The sequence below is a fragment of the Hemibagrus wyckioides genome, linkage group LG04, assembly GCF_019097595.1.
Source record: "Hemibagrus wyckioides isolate EC202008001 linkage group LG04, SWU_Hwy_1.0, whole genome shotgun sequence".
In the NCBI taxonomy this organism is placed as follows: domain Eukaryota; kingdom Metazoa; phylum Chordata; class Actinopteri; order Siluriformes; family Bagridae; genus Hemibagrus; species Hemibagrus wyckioides.
This window is the reverse complement of record NC_080713.1, coordinates 24,250,498-24,270,091: the sequence shown is the minus strand read 5'-3', so window position 1 is coordinate 24,270,091 and position 19,594 is coordinate 24,250,498. Positions and strand designations below refer to the sequence as shown.

Sequence of the window (19,594 nt, the reverse complement as noted above, 5' to 3'; positions counted from 1 at the left end):
TTGTTTGTTTTTATTCCAATGCGGTCTATTAATTGATCTTTGCATACCTGTATTTTAATTTGTTCAACTAGCTGCTTAATATGCACACTAGTGATGAGGATTACGGCCCTGTTGTTCAGTGAGTCAGCGCAACCGACTCAGTGACTCACTAATAAGAATCGACTCTTTCGGCTCAAATACTGTTGCTTGCATTTTCAATCGAAAAATGGGAAAATTCGTAGATATTTGTTAACAATATAATATATTTGGTAAAGGCTTTTGTTATAAAAATCAATCAATCAATCAATCAATCAATCTATCTATCTATCTATCTATCTATCTATCTATCTATCTATCTATCTGTGTCTGTCTATCCGTTTGTCTATCTATCTATCTGTCTGTCTGTCTGTCTGTCTGTCTGTCTGTCTATCTGTCTGTCTGTCTTTCTGCCTGTCTGTCTGCCTGTCTGGTAAGCATCATCAGTGCTACACCTGGTGTTTTCCTGAAGTGGTTATTTTACATTTCTTGTCATAGCTATTAAAATCTGTAGCCTTTACAATGTAATGCTAGTACCTGTTTGTTAAGATTTAGATTTTTCAAAATTGCATGGAATCTACGCAACAGAAATGCAGAAATCTTGTTGATTAAAAAAGTAATTTATTTCAGCAGTCAAATTTGCAGAAATGATTCTCTGCACCGTACACAGCTTTACTAATCCTGATCATTTTTTCAAAAGCAGAATATACCATTTTAACTTCCAGTATAGACAACTGTTCTTCTAAGGCAACTGTTGAATCAGTCCCTTTAAACCAACTAGCCATTTGCAATGTTTCAGATATAGGAGCTCTCTGTGTGGCGGACTAATGATTATGCTGCCTGCTAAGTGTTTCTGCCAGTGTCCTAATCATCTCTGCCAATTCTTCTGTCTCATTAGACTTCTCCAATAACTCGTAGCGCAAACTTGAGATGTCCTGCTTTATCTCCTTCAGTTCCCCTGTAGAGAGAGACAGACTGTTAATGCACATGTATCATATTTCATGAAAGCTCGGTGGAAAGCCATTTTTCCTTCAGATAAAAGTATGACGTGTGTATTTGTGTATTCAGAAATAACAATGACATACTGTACCTTCATTTACCTCATCACTCTCTTTGTCCATCTGTGCTTTGATGATATATCTTTTGATTAATCGCTTCATGATCCTCTGTCAGGGAAAAATGTGCAATCAGAGTCAAATCAATCACGGTGACAAAAGTAAAATGACTTACATTTAAAAAAAAACATGGGTTATTTAAGGCATTAATCCCACAAAGTGGATAATGAAGACAAAAGAATGAATTCAAAATAGAGGCTAAGAATTTAAGTATTTAATCCTAATCAAATTTTTACAATTATAAACTACAAGGTGAAAATAAATTCGGTTTTTAGCCAATTGGCCTGCATTATTTGTTTCCATTGTGAAGAAAGAAATAGTGTTATACATATTTTTTTAATAATTCTGAGGAACTTGGGCCGAATAAAGTTCCCGAATAAACACATAATTGGGAAAAGGTGGGATTAAATGTTATTATTCAGGATTTTTTTTTATAGTGCAATGTGAAAAGCCATGTTGTAAAGGTGTCAGCATTTTACCCGATAACGGCCTGACTGAGGTGATCCTGCGTAATTTGATTCTTTCTGTTCACCCAGCTGAAATAACAACAGATATCTTTTGTTTATTTCAACACAAATCCATGACTCTCTTTCTCTTGTTATATATATATATATATATATATATATATATATATATATATATATATATATATATATATATATATATATATAAAACCATTATCAGTGTTTTAAATATTCTTACATTGCTGTGCTGTGTTTCTAGTCTCGGAGAACAAAATATTTAGTATTGGCTCACACTTAAGATCTGGTCATCAATCACTGCCCAGTTTTAGTTGTTGTTGTTCTTTTGGCTGCTCCATTTTAGGGGTTGCCACAGCAGATAATTAGTCTAAAAGTTTTGATTTGGCACAGGTTTTACGCAGGATGCCCTTCCTGACGCAACCGTCCCATTTAATCTGGGCTTGGAACCAGCACTAAGAGTTAACTCTTTAGTGGCAGAATTAGCTCCCTGCCCAGTACTCGAACCCGGGCCACGGCAATGAAAGCCGCCACTGGACCACCAGGAGGCCCCTATGGTCAGTTTTAGTATATTAGTATATTTAGTATATTTTTAGGACTTGAGCTAACAGAATAGTTCTTACAGCACAATGTTAAAATTCCTTTACAGTGTTTGCAGCCTAATGCAATTACACTTTGACTTCCAACATACGCCTTTAAAAATGTATTCAATATGTGCCTCTGAAAAAAACATGAAATATACACAAATTCTTAACTAAATTGTTCAAAATAAATCATTCCTACTTTCCTAGCCTTTCTCACTGCCTGGATCACATGTGATTGCTGCATAGTCTGTGGTCAATACGAGCAACTGATCCTGATTTCAGGTAAGTACCGCTTACTTTAACAAAGCAAATTCTCTTCCATTTCACATGGTGTGATCTTACTTCATTGAGCTCTGTGTCCTCCTTCAGGCTGTCCTTGTGTCTGTGCAGAGGTGTTAACAAGAGCTTTTTGATTTTCTGACTCAGGCTGAGCACAGACTTGGGGCTGGGAATTAAGTTAAAAGGTACAGGCAATGTTCCACCTTCCTCAAAGTAAGAGAACCAAAGCTTAGCTCTGGCAAACTTCCACTCCACATCCGCATCATCCTGTCGGAGGAAATGAGTCTCATGAAGGAAATCTGGTCTATAAAAATTACCTTGACGTTAGCATGGTGAGAGGGAAAGTGATTGCAGGAGATTCATTAATACAGAAGAGCTGTATTTATGAAAATAAAAAAAAAAAAACATTAAGTGCTGCTGATTTTTGGAAATAATTTAGACCTTGGATCAATTTATCTGCATATCAGAATGACATTCTTGTACTATTCATTTTAATTATTTTACAAACTTATTACCAAATCATTATACAGCTTAAGACTGAACAGATGTATAGACATATCTGAGGAAAACTGAACAATAACCAGGATATATACTGGAAAACTTACAATAGCTAGGAAATGTAAAGCTTACAATAAGCAGGATATGTGTGTGTGTGTGTGTGTGTGTGTGTGTCGATTACCTCAATTTCCTGAAACGAGCTGTTGATCATAGCGATGAGCATGTTGAGGAGGACAATAACCATGATAACATTGTAAACTCCATAAAGGACATAGCCAATATTTTCGATGAATTTATGTCCATTATTAATGACAACTGATTTGACCTCAGAAAGTCCAAAAATAGCCCAGAACAACGTTTTAAAGCTCTCTTCAACACTGGGAGAAAATGAAAAGAGAAAGAAAGTGTTAGAGAGGTGTGGGCAAAACTGAACACAAACATGAAAACAAACAGGATTTTATTCTCTCTCTCTCTCTCTCTCTCACACTTAGCTATGAGGAAACATTTCATCACAGTCTGGCATTTATACTGAAGATGATTTCATCCATGATAATGCATTTTTAAAAACTGCAGACCTATAAATAAAATCATTTCAACTCGCATTGTGAGCTTTATTAATTTGCATTTAGTTCACCTTAGAACAGGAAGTAAGTAACCGAGAGATTTTTGTAAATAATTCAAATTCTAAATCAATCCCATAAATTAGATATAAACCATCTTTTCCGAGAACCTGATATACTTTCATATACTGTACAGTGTGCTATTGTTTATGATTGCCCAGGGCATGACTAAATTCTCATGGCCGGTTTGCATAAACACTCTTCATTCCACTCGCTGTAATTCAATCGATTTGCCAAACACCCACATGCAGTATGTCTTTAAATGTTAGTGCCAACAGCTTTTAATCCATGTGACAATCTAAAACAAGACATTTTCAGAGGGATGTCTGTAAAACCTTTAGCAGGTTGTTGGTAATTAGAAGATAAAAAAGATCAATCCTAATTCATTTTATTTGCGTAGCACTTTTTAACAGCTTTACAGGAATACAAAAAAATTGGAATAAATATTAAAGTTGTAATTAAATATTAAATATTAATATTATTAAATATATAATATTAAAATTGTAATTTATATTTATCCCCAATGAGTCAGATTCAACTGTGGCAAGTAAAAAAACTCCCTGAGATGATGAAATCAAATCCCAGAGAGTTATAATGTTATAACTGTACACCGATCAGGCATAACATTATGAGCAGTGAAAGGTGAAGTGAATAACACTGATGATCTCCTCATCATGGCACCTGTTAGTGGGTGGGATATATTAGGCAGCAAGTGAACATTTTACTCCTCAAAGTTGATGTGTTAGAAGCAGGAAAATTGGACAAGCGTAAGGATTTCAGCGAGTTTGATGAAGGGACAAATTGTGATGGCTAGATGACTGGATCAGAGCATCTCCAAAACTGCAGCTCTTGTGTGGGGTGTTCCCAGTCTGCAGTGGTCAGTATCTATCAAAAGTGGTCCAAGGAAGGTGACAGGGTCATGGGAAGCCAAGGCTCATTGATGCACGTGGGGAGCAAAGGTTGGCCCGTGTGATCTGATCCAACAGACAAGCTACTGTTGCTCAAATTGCTAAAGAGGTTAATGCTGGTTCTGATAGAAAGGTATCAGAACACACAGTGCATGATGGGTCAGGGCTGTTTTGGCAAAAAAGGAAGACCAACACAATATTAGGCAGATGGTCATAATGTCATGCCTAGTAGTATAGAATCTCGCTCATTGTATCCTACCTCTGCACTTATTACTCACAATACTGTTCAATGCTGTAGCAATAGTGTACAATACAATACCATAACCACATTGGCAATTATATTTTGACCAATATAAAGCCTGGTATCTTGCTTTTAATGCCTTTGATTCACATCTCCAAATGCATTTACTTTAGTCAGATTTGTCTTTGTAAAAAATAATCATAATAACGGAATAACTGGAACTAGAACTGGATCACGGTAAAAATAAAGTTTCATGATGCACTGAGCGATAAAATAATTGTGTCAAAGATTATAAACCTGAATTTTTATGATCAATAGAACTTTGCCTGTTTAAGTAACAGACCTCTTTGATTTAGAATTTAGAAACATGTCCTCCTGCTCTAATGGTTAATACTGCATGGTGTGGTTGAATCCTTAGTGTGAAAGAAGTTTCACAGCAGAAATCACAACAGATCCCAAACTACTCACGTTGTGAAGGCGTTGTTTTGTTTTGCTCCAAGGTAGTAGGAGTAGAGGTTAAACATGCCAATCATAAAGGCCACAAACACCATAATGAAGATCACCATGAACTTAAAGATGTCTTTGACAGTCCTGCCTAGGGAGATCTGCAGCGGGCCAAAGCTCTCATTGGCTGGCAGTATGTAGGCGATTCGTGAGAAGCTCAATACAACAGCAATGGCATACAGACCCTCTGAGATCAGCTGGGGGTCAGAGGGCACCCAGTAGATGCGTGCTACAAAGAAAACACAACTCTGGTCATTCAAATGCTGTCTCTGATAAAGTGCTAGAAGTGGCATATGTGGAAAATACAAGTAAGAAGCTACCTGTATTCAAAAGAAGGCATGCTCATAGTAAAAAATATTTATTTTAATAATCACTAGCATATTTTTGCTAAGAGTGTAGAAAACATAGTGACACAGGAATATTTTTCGAATTAGCAAAATTGCTTGGTACTAACGTTCTAAATTAGTAACAAGTTTAACAATGGCACATTAGAAGAAAAGCTTCTAGGAGAAGGCTTGTCCATAAGAGTTCTTTAACACGCTTGTTCAGAGAGCAAAATAGAAAAATAGATAGAAAAATATTAGCAAGAATCAAGGGGAAGGTGTACAAAACAGTGGTGAGACCGGCCATGCTGTATGGTTTAGAGACAGTGTCACTGAGGAAGAGACAGGAGTCAGAGCTGGAGGTAGCAGAGCTGAAGAGGTTCACTTTGAGAGTGACACGGTTGGACAGGATTAGGAACGAGTACATCAGAGGAACAGCTCATGTTGGGGGACAAAGTTAGGGAGGCCAGATTAAGATGGTTTGGACATGTTCAGAGGAGGGAGAGTGAGTATATTGGTAGGAGAATGGTCATGGACATGGTCATTGGACATGGAGCTGCCAGGCAGGAGGCAAAGAGGAAGGCCAAAGAGGAGGTATATGGATGGAATAAATGAGGATATGAAGCTAGTGGGTGCAAGTGTTGAGGATGCAGAAGATAGGGATAGGTGGAGAGAGATGATTTGCTTTGGCGATCCCTGAAGGGAAAAGCCAAAAGAAGAAGTTCAGAGAGCAAAATAGGGATATTTCTTATTTCATTTGACTACTCCCAAATTAAAGGACAGACATGTCTCAAAATAAATCCTTCCCATCCATTTTCTGTACCGATTATCCAACACAGGGAGCCTGGGAGTCTTTACCCTGGTAGATTCGGGGCATTAAGGACAATTTAGAAATGTCAATTAGCCTATCATACATGTCTTTGGACTCAGGGAGGAAACCAAAGTACCCGGAGGAAACCCCCGCAAGCTCAGCACACACAATCCAAACCCCCAATCCTATAGGTGTCCCACACCTCCTTTAAAACAGATCATGGCTTAAAAAATGATCAAAATAAAATCCAATATAACTGTTGTTCCTACTTGCTATCCGCATTTTAATAATGCCTTGGAACATAATTCTTTGGTTTGTGATTTCCAAAAAACTTGGCCATGTTACATGAGTAGGCTGTAAACAAGTCCTGAGGAGACACATCTGTTAAGCTACTGAGTGCTCCAAAATAAAGAGATCAGATTTGGACAGTTATACTGTAGATGCCAACATCTATACCACTAGGGGGCCTGAACAAACAGGCTGCCTTGGAAATGCTAAAATATAATGGAGTAAAAATCATTAACATAAGCAAATACTTTCAAGAAAAAAAATATACAACTATTTACTTCACTTCCTCCTCTGACACATTCGCCATTTTCTGGTCAAACTTACCTAAGCGATAATATTCAATCTCGTAGGGCAACGTTATGTTAGAGAGGTCCGTGTAGTGCTCATCAACATAACTCTGCGCAGTGTAAGCATGCCAGAAAGCCATGAATCTTGCTATGAATGATGATACAAAGATGGCCAGCATCCCAAAGTCCAACAGATTCCAGGGTTCCAACAGATATTCCCGAGGGCCTTGAGACCAGATCTCCTTGCATTCAGCCCAAATCATTCCTTTAAAGTGGAAGATCAAGACATATTTATTTTCAAATGAAATGTGATCAATGAAGCTAGGAAAAAAGCAGAGATAGTAAATTAAAAGAACGCTGTCACAAGAAGTCTATCCATCTTATATATGATTATGATGAAATTGAACAGAAAGCTCAGTATTAATCATCACAAAGCAATAGACTCTAAATCTTCTCATGTCTCTTAGAATTATGAGTAGCACTACTGTAATTCACAGTAAAAGAAATATAAAGCCGACGGTCCACTGCCGTCCTTCCTACATTTATTAAGGAGCACTTTTAAGCCAGGCTACTAATGTGGGTTGTTGATATAACCAACATCAAATAGCAGATGTTCCTGAGTTATGTAAGTGCAACAGTGCGTGGAAAATGGCCTGTGACTCTGGACAGAAATGTTATAAAGGTAGGCTGGTGAGGTAGGTAGTCTTTGTGAATAGAATGTGTGGTTAAGTGAATTTCAAGTGTTGGAGATTCATTTGAGTTCAAGTTCAAGGAAAAGCGTCTTTTAGCAAGCAATGACAGTAGTATGTACTGAGATAAAAATCCATTAAAATGAATCTAATATTGCTAATATTGCTTTCCAAAGTAGGGTTCTTAAAGATTTATAAATGGCCTTCTATGGTTACTAAGTTTTCTTTTTATTAATTCATCCTCAGTACAATGTTTCATTCTGGTCAGGGTAGTGGTGGGTGCAGTGGACATGGGTAAAGGCAACAATACACCCTGGATATTTGCATTAATTTAACCGCTGCTACTGCATTTTTTCACAATTCATACTGTCATGCTGTTATATATATATTCAATGTTCAACACGTTTTTTCGGCGCCATGTATCCTGCCTTGTGTTATTTGTACTTCCTGTTTCTGCACTGTCTTGTCTATCGACTCTGCACCTGGTTGCACACGTTGCACTTTATGTAGCTAGGACAAACTTCTGTCCCTAGCTCTGTGTTGTTGTTTCTGTCTTGTAATTATATGCTATATGTGGTTGGAATGACAATAAAGCTGCTTGACTTGGCTTGACTTGACTTGGATGGGATGGCGGTCCATATCAGGTCACGCACAATGTGCGCTTACACATTCACACCCAGGAGCAATGTAGATGTTTTTGGGTGGTGAAAACCGAGAACCAAGAGGAAGCCCACTTAGACTCAGGGAGAACATGTGACTGTGCACAGACAATAATCTAAACTCAGGATGTTTATTGTAAAATTACTGTCTAAAGTAAAGCTACTGTCTATATTCCTGTCCTATGCCAGGAGTCAGTAGAGTGTCTTTTACAGAACTCACCAGGCCTGATTAACCTCACAAATGATCATGTCTCACACAAATTGAGTTAATCTTGACTATTCCTGCACCCTTGGACAGATTAAAACAACATATCCAACCTATGACCCAGGAAATGATCAGCATCTCCATCCAGGTGAAAGGGGTGGTTTTCATGCGGAACAGCTGTGTAGGATGGTCATGGATGGTCATGTTTGGAAGAAGTGTCGTTCCCTCAAACCGATCTGCTGCATTCATAATCAGGAGACCAAGGAAGATGGTGAATGAAGCTGCATGGGCCACAAATTTGAGGAAAGGACCACGAATGATCTTCCCTAACTGCAAAGCAAATATATATACGGAAAATAGTCATTTGTATAAAATCAGTCTTGTATAATGTTTATTAAAATGTTGTATTGCAGCTGCTTGGTTCATAAAGCATATTTGTAAAAAAAAAAAAAAAAATCGATATATTACAGACCTTACTCTAGACCAAATTTCTATTTATAAAAATAGCTTCTGCCACAGCTACTGGCCTTCTTCCTTTTGTTTTTTAGAGAAATTGTATTATCTGTAATAATCTGTATTAATCTACAGATGTATTAAACTGATCTGAGGTTGAAGAAATGCTGGAACATTCTTTTAAATCTGAATGAGGCATTTATAACTGAACAAAGATCTAAGGCCAACCTTGCTTGAGGGTGCTATCCAGTACAGCAGAGCCAGGATTGGCAGTCCAACGGCCACCCCGAACACCACCAGCAACTTCACAGCAGTAGTCTGCTGCCGGAGCCCAGACAGATTTTCATACCAAATGGAGAGGAGCTGCTGCTGACAGTTTGGATGAGCTACAAACTGTGTGGGAGGAATTGAACATTTAACAATGCATCAGGCAAAGAGTTTATTTTATCCGTGTCAGCTGCAGCAGCACTGATAAATCTTATTAAATCAAACCCAATTAAGACTTTCATTAAAAGGCTGTGCAAAAATAAAAACATCTTTCACCTTTTTAAGCTCGTATTTGATGGCCAGCTTTAGACGAATGAGACTCGGTCTGCCTGTTTTGTCGTTGCTGTTTAACTCTGTGTCTCCATTCAAGATGGCTTCCACCTCTTCTGTGTTCCGGCACAAGTCCAAAAGTCCGACCACGAAGTCTTTGCATTGCATAGACAGCTTCTTGTAATCATTCTAGAAAAGAAAATCGGATTGTAACATCATGATATTTTAACATGCCTAAAAAATACTTTAAACAGATGCTGTAGTAACAGCTTATTAACATACCAGTTGCATTTTGTCTTTTCTCACATAATGCCTAAATAAATTGGACTACGTTGGACTAATCGAACTACAGTGCATTTGGAAATAGCAATGTATTACTCATGATGGTTCTCAGCATGGGCTTTGAGCTGTAATTCATATGATGAACCACATGACGCCTTATGTTGGAAACTTTCAAGAAATCAGAGTGGCAAAAAGTCTCTCTGAGCATCTGTTAATAAGAGAAACTGCAATTAATAACTCTAATTTCACTTTGCTTATATATGTGTTTGGCATTGAAGACTGCACAGCCCACATTAAGTCAAAGTACAAGTGTGTACATTCTCTTATCAATTCCCACTCTGCCCCACACACCATTTCAGCATTATTAAGACATTTAATGTTTACAGTTTCTCTTCCATAACCTCATACACTCAACAGCTAACAGTAATTCATTGTATTTTTAATGATTTTGTTATTTCATATAGAGATTCATTTTTTATTCATTTTGCATTTTTTTTTATAAATCATTTTCCGGCATGTTACCACAACAAGATACCACATCATGCCTGCCCTAAACTAATTATTGGGAATGTTAGCAGTCAGTGATCCAGCAAAATCACTGGCAAATGCAGTTCAAATCTGTAGTAAACAGCAAAACACATATATTTAATCTATTCTAAATTCATAGAGAAAAACTTACTATTGGTTTAACCTCATTTACACTTCTATCCTAATCAGGGTCTTGTTGGATTTAGAGTCTATCCCTGGAACACTGGGCAAGAGGCAGGAAAACACCCTGAATGGAAATCCAATGCACAGAGTCACACACTGGTACAAGCCTAGGGGCAATTTATTGTAACCAATCCACCTGTCTTTCATCCATCTGCTGTTTTGGCAGACTGAAGGAAACCGGAGGAGAAATGGGGAGAATGTGTACGAAACTCTGCACATACAGCAGCCTGAGGTCAGGAATGAACCAGGGAGCCTGGAACTGCAAAGCAGCAACCCTATACTCTGAACTAGAAATGGATAATGCAATTGGAAATTAATTACATCTTTTTATAATAATAATAATAATAATAATAATAATAATATACCAGTCCATTAATCAACAGAACAGAATCAGTGGGAAAATATACTTTAAACAGGAAGGAAGCTATTGAAAAAAATCTGCCATTTGACAATGCTGTGAAAGTAAACTTGTTCCTGTAATTAAACATTCAACTCACTGCGCTAACAAGAATCTTGGACAGATATAATGCTTCACCACCTAGTGGCAGAGGCAAAAAATTACATAAAAACGTTTCTAGAGGGGTCAGAATACTGAATGCCTTACTTTGTCATGACTGGTTCCCACAATCATAACCACTGAGGCCTGGGCACTGATTGATTTGCTGAGTCTTTACATCCGTTATAAGTAGCCTACATCTGCTACAAGCATAGAAAGCGCTTACCTTAAACTCTTTCTCGACGTTGGCCAGTACAGCCAGCTCATTGCTTAGCTCCAGCGCAGTCAACACAGGGTCTTCACTGGAGAGCGACAGGTAGGCTGGGCTGGCCAGACCCTTGTAGGCATTGATACGGGAACGAGAGTGACTGAAAGAGTCGTGCCTCTGGTGGTAGACACATGTGTTACATTTACAGAAGTAGTCATGTGGCCGCTCAATGCGAGCTCCCTTCAGTAACAGGATGTGTACAATTTCATACTCATGGCAGTGAGAGGCCAAGATGATGGGTGTAATGTCTTGTGAAAAACGCATCCCATCATCATCATAGGCAAAGAAGTCATCGTTTGTTTCAGCTTGCAGGGTGCTGTTGGTTAGCTTTGATGTGTCCACAAAGGCCTGGTGAGCCAATATGGCTTCCACTATCCGGATGTAGCCTTTGCTGATGGCCAGAAGTAGAGCATCACCTATCCTGGCCAGGTTGTCTTTCTTCAGCAATAGCTCCGTCACCTCCAAGTGCTCATTGGCCACCGCCAACTGTAATGCATTCTGCCCCATATAGTCCACACAGTTGATATTAAGTTCAGGCAGTTCCTCCAGCATTTTACGGACAACAGGAATGTTTCCGTACTCAGCTGCCTCAAGAAATAACTCTTCAGCAAGCGACAGGCTGTTGCAGTGAGCGCTAAACATATATGCCGGACGGCGCATGGCCAAGCGACGACTCTTAGCCAACATCTGGCTCTGGGTAATTTTTCTGTCAGCATTGGTTCTCCTATAAATGGGGAAAAAAACAATTAAATGAAACCAAGGTGATTTGTCTTAATCAAGGCAAATATGACTGTCCCTGAACCAGTTAATGACCTCAATGGTTGGTCAAATTTCAAAAGGTCATGTGTTTCAAAGATGCCTGAATTTGGTTACTACAAGATATTTGGAATAAGACTGTCCTTCATCTATGGATAAATTTACTCTTTGGTTAAATCTGGTTTGATTACTGTGTATTTAAAAAAAAAGGACAAAAATTATGATAATGAAATGAATACCAAAGTGCACTCTTTTTTAGAACTTTTCTCCTCTTGGCAGAGGCATGTACACCAAGAGTGCCACAGGAGAGACAGCATGGCGAGGGACTCTGACTCAGTGTCCACAGATTTCAGAGACTGATGGTGCAGAATGAAAAGGCTCCTGCTGCCTGAGTCACAGCATATAAACTGCCCTGAGTCCAATTAATAACAAAAAAGTTGGGTCCGACTGATGGCATAAAAGCTTGTCATTTGGTGTATCTCTGTCCCAGCAGTATTCTCTGTGGGTGTTTAATTCGATAAATATTTCAATATGAACTGTGCATATGAGATCTTGGCACACCCACATTTAATTAGTAATCATGGTGTAAATATTACTTGAGCAGTGATAAAGGAAATGTCAAAGCATTTTGATTTGAAAGCAGACACAGAAATACAACAGACTGCCATGTAAACGAGATGATTTATGAATGTGTGGCTGTTTCCTGTGAGTAAAATATGCAAAGGCAAAAAGAGAATAATTGGAGCACTAATAGGATTTGACATAATGATACACTTGTACCTAGTTCATTTGGATAGAGGTCGTGAAACTGTGTGTTTATACTCAAATGTGCTTCTCAAGTGTGAAACAAGTTGTTCTTGTTAATGAATGACACAAAAATGTTGTTTATCCATTGTCTTTTTTACCTAGAGCCATACAGTGTTTTCCTAAATCCTTAACTATCTTTTAAAAAACATGTTTAAACAACTGCTTCATGCAGATGATTTCATTTTTTATCAACTTTACAAGAGAACATTATGGGCATAGCCAGGTCTAAACAGCTTAAACAGAGAAAAAAAATTCCAATGTTTCTATTTTAAACCACGCCGTCATGTAAAATCTTCAGTTCACTAGCTAGTTTGCCCCAATAGAGCAATCCATGAAATGTCATTTTAATGAGGTGAAGATGTTGATGAAATCTAGCTTATAACTTGCCCATGTTATACTTATGTATAAATAAATTGAAGGAAATGAGATGTGAAATCAACTAATTTTTCAGTGTGTTATAAACACACTCACACACACACACACACTTGCCTGGCAGACATATCACATTCCATAATATTGATTCCCTTGCAGCCAGCTAACAAAGCAGTTAGTCCTAGGTCCAAGGCCCCAAATTGATTTTCATTTCTATAAACAATGAACATCAGCTTTATAGCTTGCACACTGTCAGAAAAAAAGCATTCAGTATGGGTGAATTTTTGTTCACCAAGGCAATTCTGTACCTTAATGAGGTTTCGCTACAATTACGTTTTTTATCACTAAGTATGCAAATCGAAGTACCATTTGATTTAAACAAACTGCTCATGTCTGAAGCCCTGAAAATGGACATTATATATCACCATTGTGCAGCTACATTCATACGCATACAACACTAGCTGGCTTAGAATGAAGATTTTATGATCTGAAACAACCCTATCTATATTTAAGATTTTAAAACATTCATGGGAAATATTAAAGATTTGTTACAGAACTCCACAACACTGGGTTCAGTAATCTAGGAACTATTAAACATCCAAAGAACCAATGAACCCTTATGTGTGTAACATTTTTATACAGATCAGTTTACTGTTTGTCGTCCTTAAAGGTATATAAATTGGCTAAAGATAGATAGATAGATAGATAGATAGATAGATAGATAGATAGATAGATAGATAGATAGATAGATAGATAGATAGATAGATAGATAGATAGATACTTCATCCCAAATTCACAGTTTCCAGCAGTATCCACAAACACAGGTAATAGATAAAATAGGAAGGAATATAACAAAAATACTAAAATACCTGAATTAGGGTACAAAAATATAACAAAAAATATATCAAATAACAAAATATTAAATATTACAAAATATAGCAGAATATAACAATATAACAAAATATAGCAGAAAAATACTAAAATACAGAGATTTAGGAATAAATATGGAGAATGAGATGAAAAACAAGATAAGTAATGTGCAAAACAAATGTTTAAGGTTACAGACCTAGTTGATATGCAAAAACTGTGTGTTTATGAGTCCTGTGCAAATCTCAGTTTATTGAGAGTTCTGTATAAACTGGAGTGTATTGTGTGTAGTGTGTGTTTTATTGTACAATCCAGTACAGAGAGAAGAGTAGTGTCAGCACTGACTTCTCCCACCCCGCGTTGAATTAAAGAGTCGCATGTGGCATGGGGGAGGAATGACCTCCTCAGTCTGTCAGTGGAGCAGGGCAGTGACAGCAACCTGTCACTGAAGCTGATTCTCTGTCTGGAGATGATGTTTTACAGTGGATGCAGTGGATTGTCCATGATGGACTGGAGCCTGTTCAGCGCCCTCCTCTCTGCCACTGATGTCAGGCTGTCCAGTTCTGAGCCCACACATTCTGCACATTCTTATAATCTTTTTACATTCAAATAGAAACTAAACTAAAAACTCCCTTATATATCCAAATAATAATCCTTCAAGAGCATTTAACGTTTTAGAGTGTATGGGTGTAAAGTGTATGGGTTGAAATGGTTTGCGCACTGTAAAGAATTTACAGGAATATACAGGCAGCCTAGTTGGCAGTAAAGTACTTTAGATTTACAGTAAATAACTTTAAGACATACAGTATTCACAGCAAGTTCCTGAAGTGTGTTGCATAGTATATAATAACACAAGATGCAATATCTTTCGGTGATCCTTAAAAAAAAGTCCTAAAAAAGTGACTTATAATTAATGTACGATGCAAATGAGAAAAAGGTTAAGGGTCTTGCTTAAAGACCCACAGCTGCGTGGTGCTGATGGGATTTTATCTACACTCTAACTCAAAGACACCAAAGATGCTCAAAGACACCAAAACTAGCTTGAACATCTTGCACTGACAAAACTACCTTCACCACTGAATCACCCTGATGAATTTCTGTGCTTTACAAAACCATAGCTTCTCATAACAGACTTCAGCACAAGGAGAACATTTTTTGTACCATTCTCACAGCTGCTGAAATGTCAAAATATCCCACTATGCATTGCACTATTCAGGAATTTCACTGTACACCAATGCACTGCTCTAACGACCTAAACATTTACACTACAGTTCTATCAGTACAGTACAATGTTCACAGTGAAATTCAGTAAAATCAGTATAATATTGAAAATTTACCGCATTTCTTTTTTACAGTGTGTCCATTGCGCGCGCAACTCGTGCGCATTGCGCGTGCTGTTGGCTCAATGTGTTCCACTTTGTGCTTTGCAAATTAAGTGAAATTACTGGGTACTGGTATAAATTCAGTGAAACTTCTTTGTTGAAATCAATACTCATAGTAATATGATGGAATAAGACACTATTAAAAGAAATAAAATGAAAGTTCAGAAAAGGCTGCCCTTGGAGACATTTTAATATCTTGTGCACTTATTATTGAATGTTGTGCATGCATTAGCGTGGTTTTGATTCCTGGCACTAGTAGGTTTTGAAGATGAGCACATTTTTGCATGATCTTCTGCGCGGACTGTTCATATGAGACAGTATGGATAAACTGAGTGCGGATGTAACTCACCTTAGGTAAGCAGATCGTTGTCGAAAAATTGCGTGTCTGTCCTCACATGGTTCTTTCGCTGGTCCGCGGTCTACACTGTGTTTCCGGGCTGAACTTTGTTCTGGAGGTAAGCCCTCAGAGCACATCGGTCTCCTCATGACTTAAAAATCACCTTGCGCAGCAGACAATCCGCGGTAGAAGAGTCCATGTGCTTCATTTAAGGTTCGTGCCTTTCATATTAAAACCGATGCAAACGAGACCGCTTTCCCTGCCAGAGGATGGAAGAGAGACATTTAACACCCGCATCCTTGTAGCTGGCCGGCTGCCCGGACTCTCCACGCATTAACATCACACACACTGACGGATGCTCAGGAGCGCGTGCTTCTTGTACATGAATGAAACACCCGCATCTAGATCTCCTCCCTAAACGTCTTTTTAGTATTGTGATCTTTGTATTGTTTTTTTGTTTTTTTTTCTGGTGCTCACTGTAAATTCAAGAATGCATTTCTAAATGAATTAGTTAATAATTCATCTTCAGCATTTTGTCTCTGTCAGGGTCATGCCGGATCCAGAAACTATTCCAGGAACACAGGTTGGGACCCAGGTGCATCACAAGGCAGCATGCACACTCACATTTTGTACACTTATTCACACCCAGGGTAATTTAGAATTAGTCATTGAGACGAAACCTGAGAAGCAGTAAGAAATCCATACAAATACAGGGAGAACATGAAACACCCCACAACTTTCATGTGTTCGCCATGATTACAAATGTTTTTTCCTTTAGATATAGTGGTATTTCACTACAGTGTACAGGTTCGTCTTCCACATGAACCATCAAACGCGGACAATTTGTCCAACTGTCACTATTGCAATCCACTCTCAGTTGGATCTGGTGTATTTCATTTAGCAATACAGAATGGTTTGTCAGTGGACTGATGGCCATTAGTATCAGATAGCATACAGTAGTATCCAACATACTTGACTGGAAATTCTATGAACCCAAATCACATTTAAAAGAAAATATCTTGGGCACCAGTTTCTAATAGGTTGTAATAGTTGGTTGCTGTAATGAATGAGGATTCGGAGGTTTAATACGGTATGTTACATTATCACAACTTTTTACCATTACAAATCAGCTCCTTATATACATCAGAACAGTGTATAAAGTGTAAAAGTCTGGCCATTCACATTGCATTTAAATCTTATGTATACACATTTAGTGTTTTAAGTGGAGTATATGGTAACGAGTTTGGTTCCCAGTGACTTATAGATGGAGAATGAAGAGCTAGTGCCCTGATGAAATTCGGAAACATTTGGAACTCAGATGACTGTTCATCTGAATGTGAACCTCAAAGAAAAACAACCTTCACAAACTCCCCCAAATAACTATTTAGAGCCCACCTGTCACCACTGTTAAATACCTGTGTCCCGTAATCACCCTGGACCTCCCCAGCAATCTGACCTCAATTCCATTGCTCAAACAGCTTAGGCCCATCAGATTTGCCTCATTGGAGGTGATTAAACGTGTACAATCCACCTTAGTCAATGTTGGTCCAGCCCTACACTTATACATTATTGAGTCCCTTCTCACCTCCTCTGTCGCAGTCTGATGGAGACTGCAGAGAGAATTATTGGCTGTAACCTTCCCACCCTCCACCATCTGTATGACTTCAGGACTCGATAAATAAGCAAAATAATTGCAGACCTCTTTCACCCAGGCTATCAGGGAAATTACAATTAAGACCACAAATCAAAGGAACAGCTGGTCCCCTCCAAATGACATATTTTATGTCATGTCTAACTATGCACTATATAAACATTTCTAATCAGACACATGGCAGATGATGCCCAGGGGTTGATATCCATGCTTAGGGCAATTCCAGTGTTGGAGTGATCATCAGGTAACAATGCTATGTCAACACATTATTGAAAATTTCATGATTTTAAAAACAGTCTAATAATCAGAGACATATTAACGTAAAATGAAATTTTTCTTCCTTTATGATCAAGCAGATTGTCCATCTCTCAAATTTTCCCCACTAGCAAGCAAGTGTTTTCCTGTGACTACTAAATGTATCATTCAGATTGGATAACTTCAGTGTCTTTGATAGGTAAATTCTTGAAGAGCTGGACATAAAAAGTTAATCAGTGGCTTATAGTGCAAGCTCAATTTATTTAGAAGGGCTGAGTTGTATGTTTTTGGGAGGCTGGATCACTTGAGGCTGACACAGAGGTCCTGTAATAACCATTTAGTTCCCCACTAGGGACCCATTTCTTAAACCACATAAATCAATGCTGCAACCCCCTCCTTGTTTCTCTGTAAATTCTTATTAAGAAACAAAAAGGAGAAATGGGACAAGGCTTCACAGTGCACAGTAACATGGTTGTTCAAAAGAAGAAAAAAAGGTTTCCAGGTAAATCCAGATGATAATAAATTAAACGTTCACTATACACCACTTATATTCACTGATCAGGCACGACATTATAACCACCTGTCTAATATTGTGTTGGTCCCACTTTTGCTGCCAGAACAGCAACCCGTCATGCACTGTGTATTCTGACACCATTCTATCAGAACCAGCATTAACTTCTTCAGCAATTTGATCAACAGTAGCTCGTCTGTCGGATCGGATCACATGGGTCAGACTTCACTCCCCATGTGCATCAGTGAGCCTTGGTCCCCCATGACCCTGTCACCGGTTCACCACTGTTCCTTCCTTGGACCACTTTTGATAGATACTGACCACTGCAGACCGGGAACACCCCACAAGAGCTGCAGTTTTGGAGATGCTCTGATCCTTAAAAGTAATATGAAAGAATAAACACCTAAATAGTACTTTAACACAAATAAATAAAATTTTAGATTTTTTATACCATAAAATCACAATATTGACAGGTAAAGTGTCTTGGTTTATGGTATCACTTTGTTCACTCATGTTGATTTGCTAGTTATATCTGCACAGCAAGCTAGAAAAGACAACCAAATTAGCAACATACCAGAAAAACTGAAATGTTTCAAAGGTTACAGCAGAATAAGATAGAGATCTGTCAAGAGCATGTGTGAGCACCAAATAACTCATATAAAATATATTTAGGGATAAATTGTATTGGTGGAGATATCAAGGTCATGTCTTCTTCTTCCGGCTTTTCCCTTAAGGGATCGCCACAGCGAATCATCTCTCTCCACCTATCCCTATTTTCTGCATCCTCAACACTTGCACCCACTAGCTTCATATCCTCATTTATTCCATCCATATACCTCCTCTTTGGCCTTCCTCTTTGCCTCCTGCCTGGCAGCTCCATTTCCAACATTGTCCTACCGATATACTCACTCTACCTCCTCTGAACATGTCCAAACCATCTTAATCTGGCCTCCCCCAAACGTCCAACATGAGCCGGCCCTCTGATGTACTCGTTCCTAATCCTATCCAAACTGGTCACTCCCTAAGAGAACCTCAACATCTTCAGCTCTGCTACCTCCAGCTCTCTTCATCAGTGACACTGTCTCTAAACCATACCGCATGGCCGGTCTCAGCACTGTCTTGTACATATCAAATGACTGAGAGCAATAATTTGTGCAGATTTAACTTTTCTACCTTTTTATTAACTAACATGGGAATGGGCGGGGTTAACTTGTACTTCAGCCAATCACTAGAGGGATAGATTTTGGGCTTCACCCTGTTGTGACGTGCACTCTAATGTAAACACTCGTTGCTCCTGCCACAATGTGTTAAAGGCTTCTGTCACAAAGTCCCGCCCTTATTTTTTGAGAGTCATATTTACATACAGCCCGTTGATTGGACGCCGTGGAGTGAGTATTCAGCCAA

General features: G+C 38.4%; 1 protein-coding gene across 3 annotated transcripts; it reads right to left on the bottom strand.

Moving 5' to 3' along the window:
• Positions 1-614: 614 nt before the first annotated feature.
• Positions 615-16,103, bottom strand: trpc6b (transient receptor potential cation channel, subfamily C, member 6b). Of its 3 annotated transcripts, none has more exons than XM_058388432.1 (12): positions 15,786-16,103; positions 11,211-11,976; positions 9,502-9,684; positions 9,187-9,351; positions 8,619-8,835; positions 6,990-7,217; positions 5,208-5,472; positions 3,152-3,347; positions 2,491-2,739; positions 1,610-1,666; positions 1,106-1,181; positions 615-973 (listed from the first exon to the last, which is right to left on the bottom strand). In XM_058388432.1, the coding sequence occupies exons 1-12, from the start codon at positions 15,920-15,922 to the stop codon at positions 840-842; spliced, it is 2,673 nt and encodes an 890-aa protein (XP_058244415.1). In that variant the 5' UTR covers positions 15,923-16,103; the 3' UTR covers positions 615-839. The 3 variants fall into 3 exon arrangements, with proteins under 3 accessions (XP_058244415.1, XP_058244416.1, XP_058244417.1); XM_058388433.1 differs by having other exon boundaries at positions 2,536-2,739; XM_058388434.1 differs by having other exon boundaries at positions 831-973; positions 1,116-1,181; positions 2,536-2,739.
• Positions 16,104-19,594: the final 3,491 nt, after the last annotated feature.